Source organism: Bufo gargarizans, unplaced genomic scaffold (assembly GCF_014858855.1).
Source record: "Bufo gargarizans isolate SCDJY-AF-19 unplaced genomic scaffold, ASM1485885v1 fragScaff_scaffold_782_pilon:::fragment_2:::debris, whole genome shotgun sequence".
NCBI classification, from domain to species: domain Eukaryota; kingdom Metazoa; phylum Chordata; class Amphibia; order Anura; family Bufonidae; genus Bufo; species Bufo gargarizans.
In genome coordinates, this window is record NW_025334188.1 from 92,919 (window position 1) to 105,621 (window position 12,703).

A 12,703-nucleotide genomic window follows, 5' to 3' on the forward strand; every position below is an offset into this window, starting at 1 on the left:
CTACATCCACATCACTGGTAGCCTAATCTAGCAGCTGCCAGAGTTCACCAGATCCAGCATTGCCGGCTACCCCATAGACCCAGACAAAAACCTTTGCAGTGATGAAAAGTTGCTTCTCACTGTTTCTAATATCTTGCAATGTATGCAGATGCAGTACCTGGTATGGCGTCTGTCACATCTTGGCAGAGAATTGAGAGCTGTCCGACTCATGGGCAGGTCTGTCTCCATCAGAGCTCGCAATAACGCCTGTACAAGTATCATAGACGCCTGTACAGGCGCTTTTACTCCCTAAAAAGTTAAATGAGCTTTGTTATTGGTTGGGTTGAGCGGGCTGCTGACCTAAAGCTGCAGCACACCATCTGCACAAGGCAGCTCTCTCATTGGGTGCTGCCCACTCTCATTGGGTGCTGCGCTCGCCCTCTAGTCCTAGCTGCTGCTCAGAATGAGCCCAGTGAGTTAGCTGCTCTTCTCCTGTGGTGAGGGGTGCTGTGGGTAGAGGGGCACCAGGTATCATCTCTACAGTGTGTGTGTTTATCCATGGTGTATAGGCACTGCAGCCTCCAGTGTGTGTCAAGAAGAGGAGGGGCATGCCCCTGGCACTGCTGTTCTGAAGTTGCCCTGTGCATGTGGAGGGCAGTGAGGTGCAGTGACAGGAAGGCCTGTGCCCTGCTCTGGTTCTCAGGCCTTTCTGCAGTACTTAGGATGGAAGTGACAGCACAGTCCGAAGCTAGTCATTCTCCATGGTGCTAGCTCACTCCCATGTTACAGGTCATATGCGTCTGTGACATTAGCCAGTGCTAATGGGACCCTGCCTGTAGCTCCCATGGACCTATGTGCAGCTGTATGCCACCTATACCCAGAGGGCTGTTGTGGCCTACTGGTTCTGTCAGGGGAGCTGTCACTTTTATGACTGACCTGCCATAAAGAACAGGGGAGATCCACTCTATTAGACTGTACTTTATCACTTCGCTATAATTACCTGCTGTTATTTAGACTAGTGATAGTTCCCTTGCATAAATCCCAACCTCTTGGGGCACGTTCACACTACCACATTTTATTTCTGTTGTTCTGCTCCATTAGATGAGCAGAACAATGAAAATAACGAAGGTGCTGGATCGGGCAGGTAAGTGAGATGTACAGAGCTGAACAGACTCCGCTGACTCTGATGGAGTGCATTCAGTTTCTGTTCAGGATCCTGTCTTTTTAGCAGACAGCTCAACCCCATTCTCTTGAATGGGACCAAGTTGTGTCTAAGTCTTGTGACTGATGACCATGAGGTCATGGGCCTAGGAAGAGGCCACAATGTTCACCAGAACTTGTCACCGCCCTACCGATCCGATATTAAACAATACTGAGCAAAGGCCGTCGGTATGAAAATCTCAGACAACCCATTTAAAGGGGTTCTACAGTTTGTTTTAACTGATGATCTATCCATCTGATCGGCGGGGGTCCGACACCCGGGGCCCCTGCTGATCAGCTGTTTAAGAAGGCAGCGGCGCTCCAGCTGCGCCGCGGCTTTCTCGCTGTTTACCGTTGGCCCAGTGACATCACGACTAGTAACAGTGGCCTGGGCGCAGCTAAGCTCTGTTCACTTGAATTGAATGTTGCTTAGCCGTGCACAGGTCAGTTGATACTAGTCGTGACGTCACTGGGCCAGCGGTAAACAGTGAGAAGGCTGCGGCACTGCTGGAGCGCTGCTGCCTTTTCAAACAGCTGATCGGTGGGGGTCCCGGGTGTCGGACCCCTGCCGATCAGATGCTGATGATCTATCCAGAGGATAGATAATCAGTTAAAACAAACTGCAGAACCCCTTTGAGGTTCTTGTAGAAACCTTCAAGTTGGCCTGGCCTGTAAGAATCCCTATGCCCTTTAGCAGTCCATGGGGAGCAGGGTGAGTATACCTCTCCTCATAGGTGCTGCTGGGGGATGAGAGGGATTTAAAAAGTGGACGGCCCCTTCATGTTCTAGTATTTTCTAGAAAGACAGAACAGAAAGTTGCACAGCACATTGACATTACACTAATGTCCCCACGTCCGTCTCTGTCACATATTGCTTATTGACTCATTGGATTCAGTTCAGTGCCCAGAATGGTTCTCCACCACCTGCTCCATAGTTTAGGATGCTGTGTGCCCTTCTGAATATCACACCGGGAAGAAGTATGGATGCCTAGAGGATGTTCAGCCAGTGTTCTGGATGCAGAAAGGAGCGGTGTGTAGGAGTCTCTTCCCTCCCCTCCTGCACGTGTCTGTGGGAGAAGTGTAGGGGGCATATAGAGGACAACAAATTAGGGGAGGATCTCTCTGTGATACGGGGCACTTGGAGCTATTCATGTCATTAATCTAACCCTTCATTGTGGTAAACCAAGAAGTGAACCCCGATCTACTGACCCTAAAGACAGTCTGCGTTTGAGGTGAAGTTCTGTTATACACTCAGGCTGTGAGTATGTGGAAGTCAGTGCATCACAGAACTTTGTCTCGAGGGCTCTGGGGCAACTACAGGATGACCCGCCAAGAAGAGGCGCCGGCTGCGGGGGCAGTTCCTTCTCCACTCCTGTGTGACTCTCCTGCCTCAGGCTCCTCTTCTCTATCTCTTCATTCTTTCTTATCCATTTCTTAAAGGGAGCCTGTCACCAGGAAATCCACTGATAAAACAGACTCAATGTGCTGTAGGGCTAGCTCGGCTGAATGTAATGAGGCCTTTCACTTAGTGACCTGTTGCTTCATTTTGGAGGAAAAGTGCTGTTGATGCATATGGAAATGACCAGTTAAGTGCACTGAGGGTGGCCCCAAGCCGCTCTGTGCACCCTTATTCCTCCTGCTTCCACTATTAGCCCCTCCCTCTCCTTGAAGGACAGAGCCAGGTGACTATGCAGGAATCTGGCCCTGTCAGTTACGGAGAAGGAGCAAGGCTTGAGCCCACCCTCAGTGCACTTAACGACTCATTTGCATATGGTCCAAAAGTACGGCTGGTTAAGTAAAAGTTGACATTACATTTAGCTGCACTAGCCCTACAAGACAGCGGGGGAGAGACGGATGTAAAGGAAACACAGCAACCAATCACATTGGTGGAATCTGATTGGTTGCTATGGGCAACTAAGCCAGTTCTACTTTACACCAGTTTGATAAATCTCCCCATTGATACAGGTTTCTCCATGAATTTTCTGGGGACAGATTGCACCATGTGTCGACATTTTATAGACACTCTGTATTATGTTGGAAACACTTATTTTTCAAAACAATAAAAATATTCTACCTTCCATACCCATGTAAGGGCTCTTTCACACTTACGGCAGGACGGATCCGACAGGCTGTTCACCCTGTCGGATCCGTCCTTCCGTTGTTTCACCGTGCCGACGTACCGCCGCTCCGTCCCCATTGACTATAATGGGGACGGGGCGGCGCTCCGGCGCAGTACGGTAGTTCGCAGTCAGAGGCCGCCGGACTAAAAAGTCGGACATGCAGGACTTTTAGTCCGGCGGCCTTTCGCCGTGCACTGCCGTACTGCGCCGGAGCGTCGCCCCGTTAATGGGGACGGAGCGGCGAAACAGCGGAAGGACAGATCCGACAGGGTGAACAGCCTCTCGGATCCGTCGTGCCGCAAGTGTGAAAGCCTAAAATATGATTTCTTCTCACCTAGGATCTTCAGTATGAGCCGTTTGTGCACCGAATGATAGTGATTTCCATGTATTTTTGTTTTTGGCAGGACCCTTCACTGTACACAGTGAAAGCTGTTCTTATATTAGACAATGACGGGGAGAGGCTGTTTGCTAAGGTAAGTATCACAGTGCATGTTACAGGCTTATTACACTGATCGCTGACCTGCAAGAGGCTTTCATTAGGTCCCCAGCGCTATAGGTTTCTTGCTGCAGCCCTTGACTTTTTTATGGAACTGTTGGAAATGTGGACACCTTCTTTGACCATAACCCTAGTAGGCTCTGTGCTCCACATGGAAGACCTGAGGCCTTTCTATAGGCTCCTGTCGCTGTGTCAGCCCATCGCCACCCGAGTTACTAGAAGCCCCTTCCCTCTATCGGTTTAGATGCCATTGTTACTACTGACCAATCAAAGAGGTTAAATGGGCAGGATCAGCGTAGATAAGTGGTGCCGGTCTCGTGCTGCTGCTTATCTGTCCATATGTTTGGACCGTTCAGTTCCAACCTGCCCAATCTTTGTTTTTCAAAAGTGTCTTCTCAGTCCTGGACTCTCAGATTAAGCAGGACCTGTCACCTTTTCTGACATGTCTGTTTTAGCAACTACTTACACCCCTCATAATAACAGTTTTGGAGAATCTTTTCTTATCTATGTTGTGCCATTTCCTTTATTACTCCTGCTAGAAGTTTATGGGGGGGGGTCCCTACACAGCCTGATACTGGCAACACGGATTGGATAGTGTCAGACTAGGCAGAGTCCCCTCCCCCACTGCTAACACCCATCTGGACCTTCACTAAAACCGAATAATTCATTCATAAACTTCTAGCAGGAATAATAAAAGGATAGAACAACATACAGTCATAACAATAGATGCTCCAGAATTGTTATTGCAGGGAGGATGTAGTTGCTCAAACAGCTATGTCGTAAAAGGTGACTGGTCCTCTTTAAGGGCCATTGGTTATGGGTAAATACTTGGAATAATGTGGACTACACAAGCAGACTGTGAACTGTACTGACATCCTATTAACTCCACAGTACTATGATGAGACTTATCCCTCGGTGAAGGAGCAGAAGGCTTTTGAGAAGAACATCTTCAATAAAACACATCGGACAGACAGTAAGTGTGGCTCCTTGTAGAACTAGTGTACCGTTACTGAATATAAGGGAAGAAAGGGACACACATGAGCTCTGTCTCTAATGCCACTTGATGTAAGGCAGCTGTCCTATAAGTCAATGTTTTACCCTTTAAATTGGCCTTGAGACATGACTTGGATAATAAATAAGCCAGCATCTCATCAGTGCAGAGCAGAGAGTACTGGCTTAAAGGGGTTATCCCACTTTGCCTTTTTATACTTACCTGCTGCCACCGCGCGTTCACTTCCTGGATTTTGGCTGGGGGCGGGCTTCATCTTGATTGAAGTCTTCTCCCGGCTGGGCCGCGCACTGGACTGAACGCGCACGCCGCCGCCGCGCATGCACCACGGCGACTTATTTCTGGCCAGTATAGTACAGAGCCGGCGTACGCGTTCGCAGCTCTGTACTATTCTGGCCGGGAAGAAGTCACCGTCGCGCATGCGCGGCAGCGTGCGTGTTCAGGACAGCGAGCGGCCCGGCCGGGAGAAAAGGAGTCTTCTGCGCAATCGTGGCCATCGGGATTTTGGAGAAGAGCGGTGGTCGTAACCAGGGGAGACAGAGTCACAACAATAAGGTAAGTGGGGATGAATTTTATCCTAAACGGTGGGAATTTGTTAATCAAGTATATTTACAAAAATGATCACTGTCAAATCATTAACCGATTTAACAGTGATCATTATGATGGGATAACCCCTTTAACTGTGTGAGAGGCCCAAGTCAGGAATTGGAGGTACTATCTATCCTTGGGGAGAGAGCACCTCAATCGTCGTGAGGAGACTTATAGGACATACATGCTCCTCTGGGATGAAAGGGATGCATGTATGGCCTATCTGTGATCTTTTTACTACAAAATCAGAGTGACAACTTTATTTCACTGTGAGTTTGTAGTAAAAAGATCACAGAGAGGCAAAGAGCATTATCAATCATGTTACTGCAACGTGTCTCTGCTGTCCAGAGCGGGGCTTGGCTCTTTCACGCTGCGGATGACACGCGGGATCCGCTTGTGTGAAACAGCCCTAACATTTAAAGAATTTAATAATGGTCATGTAATAAATGCCTGTTCAGACAAAGCAGGAAACAACGGCATTTCAGCAGGAAAATATCTTGTAATGTGATATTGTGCCATTCCTTTGTTATTCCTCCTAGAAATGTAATGAATAATAAATTTAAAATTTGCCGTTATTGCTGCTCTTATGGTTTGTTTCTGTGTAATGAAATTGTGCAGTAATAGTAAGGTCTTATTGACCTCCAGCATGCCAGCTGTTGTGCAACTACAACTCCCAGCATGCATACTTGTTCTGCTCTTCTAAGAACTCTCAAATAAATGAATGGAGCATGGTGGGAATTGTAGTTTCACAACAGCTGGCGTACCGAAGGTTGCTGATCCCTGGACTAGTGGAATGAGGGCAAACCAACTTTTATTCATTTATTTCCATGAGGAGTAACATAGGAATGGAACAACAGAGTTCCAAGTAAAGCTGCTCCAGATTTATGTGATGGGAGACACAAGTATTTACTAAAACGGATGTATTAGGTATACTGACGAGTCCTTTTTGAACAGGACCTGTCACCATCTGTTTTTCGCCAGAGACCTGTTTATACAAATACAGGAGGGGAGTGTTGGAATAAAATAGCCGGCACCCGACCTCTATGACAGGGAGCTGCGATTAGCTGCAGTTAACCTGAAGGGTTAACTGCCGCTGATCGCAGGCTATTTGATTCTGGCACCCGCCTCCTGTATTTGTATTAACAGGTCAGTTATCTTCATTGGTGGCGCAGTGGCCACAGCCCCTCCCCTCCTCCTCCTGTCTTTTCTTATTGGCGGCGGCAGCACAGGGGGGAGGGAGAGACTCCTCCTCCACTGCTCTGCTGAGAAGAACATCGCCCCGGGGCAGAGAACTATCATTTCCTGTGCCCGCCGCTGAATTCACCTGCAGAGCTGCGGCGGCGGGTCTAGTCGCAAATGGTGATAAGACTAAAAAGTCTTGTCGCCATTTGTAAATTCTAAGTCGCATTGGCGACCATTTTGGTCGCCATCTGGAGCCCTGTCATCCTTTTGGCACTGATTGGACCCTGTCACTTTGACAAAACAATGGTAACACCCAGTTGTCAATTTATTCATATGTTTCTTGGAGGAGTAACAGAGGAAAGGTACAATGCAGAGTTCTAAGAATTGCTATTCCATGGGGAATTAAAGTATTTAAAAAAACAGACATGTCTGCAGTGCTGAGAGGCCCTCTTTAAGAAATGCCCAGAAGGTAGTTATCTGATGACAACCTCTTTTGTACTTTTCTTACACGTCAAGAGGAAAGATTAGAAAAGTCAGAATAGTGGCGGTCGTACCTCTAATACTCCCACTGTTCCTGAGTGATTGGCTCTTAGTTCCTGTTGGCAGCCAGAGAGCCGGGTGAACATGTCGCTCACCGGAGACTCGGATGGGTGCGTCAGAAATGTCTAACTTTTGTTTCCGCCCGGTGCAGGTGAGATTGCTCTCTTGGAGGGCCTGACCGTGGTGTATAAGAGCAGCATCGACCTGTACTTCTATGTCATTGGAAGCTCCCATGAAAATGAGGTATGTCTCGCAGCTCGTTCTGCTGATACGTTTTAGAAGCTGCCGTCATTTGCTTAGATAACTTCACCCCTGCCTGTGCTCACAGCAATTATATTCCCGTACATTAGCTAATATTAATGAATTGCCGCCGACAGCATGTTAATAGGGTTATATAATCTAATGATGATCACCTAACAGAAGAGAACTAGCAAAGACATTCATCCCATAAACTTCAGAAGTGTCTGCAGGTTTTCTTCATGAAGACAAATGGCTGCTATAGTTGAGGTCTCCTGTTGTGTCTCAGTTGTCTTCACTTTTCAATCCCCCTTTCTCCTTTGACTTAAAGGCCATGGGCTCCTTTTGGGGCATTTTGTTCCATTGCAGTATACTCCTTTTCAGCTTAAAATTGTTTTCAATGGACCTTTATTAAAAATTTTCCTCGACTGCTTTCACTTTAAAGAGTTTTTCAGGGATTTTTAAGTAATGACTTGTGCTCTGGATAGGTAATCAGTATCTGATCACTGGGGGTCTGACACCTGGGACCCCCACTAATCTGCTGCTTTAGAAGGCATCGGCCTTCTCTCAGCTCAGAAAGCACAGTGCCGTACATTGTATAGAGGCTGTGCTTGGTATTGCGCCCAGCCCCATTCACTTCTATGGGGCTGAGCTGCGCCTAGGCTGTGTGACTGAAGAAAGTGACGCCACATGGCCTTAGCTAAGCTGCTAGTGCCTTCTTAAACAGCTGATCGGCAGGGGTCCCGGGTTTCTGACCCCCACCAATCAGATACTGATGACCTATGATAGGTCATCAGTATAAAAATCTCAGAAAACCCCTGCAGACTATTGCTTCCCACTTCTCATTGAAAGTGCTCTTGATGGCTTGTTCTGTAGCTCTTATATCTAACCTCCTGACAGCTCATAAATACTCATTTAAAGGGGTTGTCTGAAAGTTTAATATTGATGACCTATCCTCGGGATGGATCATCAGTATCTGATCAGTGGGGATCAAACTCCTGGCACCAAAGCAAATGTGAACAGAGCCTATATATATGTTTTACTTCTCTTTAAAAAAAAAAAAAGTACAAAAAAATGTTTTTCTAATGTTTCTGTATGTCCTTTACACCCCCTAAAGCTCATGTTGATGGCTGTCCTCAACTGCCTCTTTGACTCATTAAGTCAGATGCTGAGGTAAGTAAAGGGGTGGCCGCCGTTACCATAATGATCTGTAAAGCAAAGAAATAGACTTTTTTTTTTATTTGATTTTATTTTTAAAGCAGGGCTATATATAAAGGATTAAACTAATGGTTGCTATTGCCAGATTTAGGGAGCATATACTGGGCCTGTAATCCTGCTGAAGAGGACTTTTGGGAGAAGCAATGTGAGGGGAGCTATATCTGTCAGCCAGTCACTGAGAACATTACTGCAATGAAGTTCTCAATGCTTCTGCCAAATGGTTAATGTCGGGCTCCGTATACCACTCCAATGGTTTAAAGTGTCGCAGATGTTTCCAAAAACACTCTGTCATAGGTTCTGATCAGTGGGGGTCTGCTGAGACCTGCACCAATCCCTAGAACGTGTAGAGAAGCGCTCGCTTAGTGTACGCTTTCTCCTCGCTGTCGGAGAGGAAGCAAGATGGACTCAATAGAAAGTCTGAGAGCGTCTCAGTTTAGTCTCCTGCTGCGAGGAGAGAGAGCGTGTTATGTGAGCGCTTATCTCTCCTTGTTATAGCGATTGGTGGGGTCCTCAGCACTCGATGGCTATGAAGGCTCAGTGACCCCTTAATAGCACTTTATGGGAATGTTTTATAGAATGATCCTGCAGATAGAGAGCTCCCAGTAAGAATACGTGTCACAGCACCATTTTCTAATACTTTGTTGGAGACGCTGATTGACCTGCTCTTAGTTGGGATAGGAGGGCTGTTTAGTCAGTAAAGTTATATTAAAGGGGTTGTCTCACTTCAGCAAATAGCATTTATTATGTAGAGAAAGTTAATATAAGGCACTTACTGTATTGTGATTGTCCATATTGCTTCCTTTGCTGTCTGAATTTATTTTTTCATCGCATTATACACTGCTCGTATCCATGGTTATGACCACTTTGCACTCCAGAAGTGGTGGTCGTGCTTGCACACTGTCAGAAAAAGCACTGTCCTATGTGCGGTCCCGGCCACCATAGAGATCGGCGCTTTTTCCTATAGTGTGCTAGCATGACCATCACTGTTGGATTGTAGGGTGGTCGTAACCATGGATACCAGCAGTGTATAATGTGATGGAAAAATAAATTCAGCCAGCAAAGGAAGCAATATGGGTAATAACAATACATTAGTAAGTGGCTTGTATTAACTTTCTCTACATAATAAATGATATTTGCTGAAATTCAGTCGAAAAGGGGTTATTTACTTTTTGTGTTTGACCTAATACCTTTGAACCTGTAGTTTATGGAAAACAGAGACTAATGCCAACCATTCATACTTCTGCAGAAAAAATGTTGAGAAGAGAACTCTGCTGGAGAACATGGAAGGGTTGTTCCTGGCAGCTGATGAGATTATAGATGGCGGGTAAGAGATTAATTGGGTTTCTGGTCTAGCCTCTGATATACGAGGGCATCTGTTCCCGTACGGAACGTGCCATGGAAGCCGCTCCTTCATTTCACCTCTATCTATTTCTCAGGTTATAAAGTCTGTGCTGCATTAAATGCTACAGTGCTCTTCCGCGTCTTGTAAAGCATGGCACAGCCGGTGTAAATGACCGGCATGGCAGTGGTTAAACATTCAGCATGAACATTAAGGCAATTCACATTCTCGAATGAAGACAGTAAAATCCTCCTGCGATAGTAAATAGAAGTGTTAATCTGGAAGCTGTACATTTCCCGTCTGTGCTTGTTTTTGTTTGAATTGTGATAGCGCAGCAGTTACCACCATAGAGACTGTGCAAGGAGAGCGGCTCCTAACAATGTCATTACCGTGTAAGAGCGGCAATGTATCCGCGTAATGACATCATTAGGAATGCTTCCATCATAGGCTTCTGCAGATTGAGCAGCCGTGCTCCCGCTGTAAAGACGTGGAAGAATTGCCTTTCCTTTTAACTCTGTAAGAACTGGAGTTCTCCTCTAGCGTACAGTAGACTTGGGTTATGTATAATCTTGCTGACCTGTGTCCCTCTTTACAGTGTCATTTTGGAAAGCGACCCCCAGCAAGTGGTTCATCGCGTTGCCCTGAGGGTATGTTGACATATATTGAATATAGGAGATGGTGTCGTCTACATGACCTGGAAGGCAGAAAATGATTGAGTAATGATAATAGGTTAGTCAGAGCTCAGGAGCTGGATAACCAGAGTGCCTAGAGATCTGATACTGGCACCCAGCCTGTTACCTGTCTCTTCTGCTGATCCCATAGGTCCATTAGAATTGGTACATCCTGATGTACATGGGTCTTATCACAAATCCCAAACTATGTAATTAAGTCTGTTAAATGGATTTTCCAATATCCCCCCCCCCCAGGATAGGTCATCAGTATCTGATAGGTGGGAGTTTGCCACCCAGGTTCCCCACCGATCAGCTGTTTGAGAAGACTGCAGTGAGTGCCACAGCATTGTATAGTGGCTATGCTTGGTAATGCACCTTAGCCCCAGTCACTTGAATGGGACTGAGCTGCGCCTAGGCCACGTGACCGATGAACATAACGTCACTGGCCTAGGGTAAGCTATGAGAAGGCTGTTGTGCTTTGGGGACTCCGTGGCCTTTTCAAACAGCTGATTGTCTGGCGTCCCTGGTGTCGAACCCCCATCGATCAGATACTGTTGACCTATCCAGAGGATAACGAGTCGGAAACGAATGAAGTGGAAATATTCCTTCCTGACCCCTGCTGGCAATCTGATCAATCCATGGATCGCCATTCTACAGCAAGCAATATTAACTCTATCCACGCTTTCAGCCTTGATCATATCCTGTAGGAGACAGAAGAGTAATGCTTTCAATATATGGGGGTAGCCTTGGAATGAGATCCTTGATCCCATTTGGCAAGGTACCAAGTTGCCTTGGGGAGATGTAACCTCCATTGGACTGACCAAAAGCTGAATATATATTTTGGTGTCGCGTGTATCTGAGGGGCCATCAGTGGGTGCATAAAATAAAAACTACTGCTAATAGGAATATCTATAGTGTATCAGATATAATTGGGAATAATCTACAGTAAAGTCCAACCTCTTGCACTCGAGGACTCTTTAAAGACTTTGAAAACTGCTGGATGTACTTTGTGCATTTTGATCTGACAGCGGTGAAGTGGTTAAGTGCCGTGTCGCCATATGTTGTTTCTCTTCCTGGCATCTGTCCCCTGGGTCCTCCACACAGCTCCCTGTGAATGCCTGCTGAGAAGACAGATTTATGGGCACCATTAGCATGCTGTTACAGTGTTTGCTGTGCTCTCTTAGGAGTCTGTGCCCAGCTACTGGCAGTGCCACCTGCTGAGCTGTGGGATGATGGAAGAGGTTTCTGTACCACTGTAGTGGAGGGAAGATCAGTAGGGTGCCTGGAAGGGTGGAGGTTAATATGGGGGAATAAACTTCCATTTTATGTCAAAGTATTCAGGTGAGGGACCCAAGTACTAATTGTACAATAAGAAAGGAAGTTAATATTGAACATAAGAAAAAGGTTTGGTACCGTGTTAGCCAGTAGTCTCGATGCTCTCAAAAAGAGAAACGATATAAAATATTGTAATTTTGATACCTTTTAATGGCTAACTAAAATACATAATATTATAGGGTAAGCTTTCAAGACTCTGAGGGTCCTTCTTCAGGCCAGGAATGAAAAAAACTCTAAAGAATCATGGATTTACTAAGGAAAGAACAGAGAGTGGAGTAATAAATTGCAAAACACCAACAAACGGAGGAATGGTCTTGGAGAAACAGTCCTTTATAAAATTACCGATAAGCTGTGTGAAAGTTTGTTTGTCTCTACGTTTAGAGAGGAGCGACCCCTCTTTCTCCTCAGATGTTGGAGCAGGCCATAAAACCTTGAGACAAATTCATTCCTGTGTTAAGTGCATCGAAGACGGTCATAAATTTGTATTCCCAAACTAGTCTATCTCGTTGGGATTTGAAATGAGCCTTTAATATTAATTGTGGCATTTTGTTTTCTAGGGTGATGATGTGCCTCTCACAGAACAGACCGTCTCACAGGTAGGTTGCACATACTGCAGTTTGTCATGTACCACAATACAGTAAATCGGCATCTTTAAGTGGTCCTAACATTCCTCAGTGACCTGACTGGGATCTGACACAGTGATCTCCCCCAGAGTGGTGGTGATCTTCACAGACTGCTCGTCAGCTGATTACTTCTGCGTCTTCTAAATGATATCTTTATCAAGATCGTT

General features: G+C 46.1%; 1 protein-coding gene across 1 annotated transcript in view; it reads left to right on the plus strand.

The window, feature by feature from the left end:
• COPZ1 (COPI coat complex subunit zeta 1) overlaps positions 1-12,703 on the plus strand; it is a 28,292-nt gene that overhangs the window by 13,155 nt on the left and 2,434 nt on the right. The window contains exons 2-8 of the mRNA XM_044273604.1: positions 3,703-3,771; positions 4,686-4,767; positions 7,265-7,356; positions 8,468-8,523; positions 9,815-9,892; positions 10,503-10,554; positions 12,471-12,509. Of these exons, the coding sequence (XP_044129539.1) occupies positions 3,703-3,771; positions 4,686-4,767; positions 7,265-7,356; positions 8,468-8,523; positions 9,815-9,892; positions 10,503-10,554; positions 12,471-12,509 (468 nt within the window). The remainder of the gene's footprint in view (positions 1-3,702; positions 3,772-4,685; positions 4,768-7,264; positions 7,357-8,467; positions 8,524-9,814; positions 9,893-10,502; positions 10,555-12,470; positions 12,510-12,703) is intronic.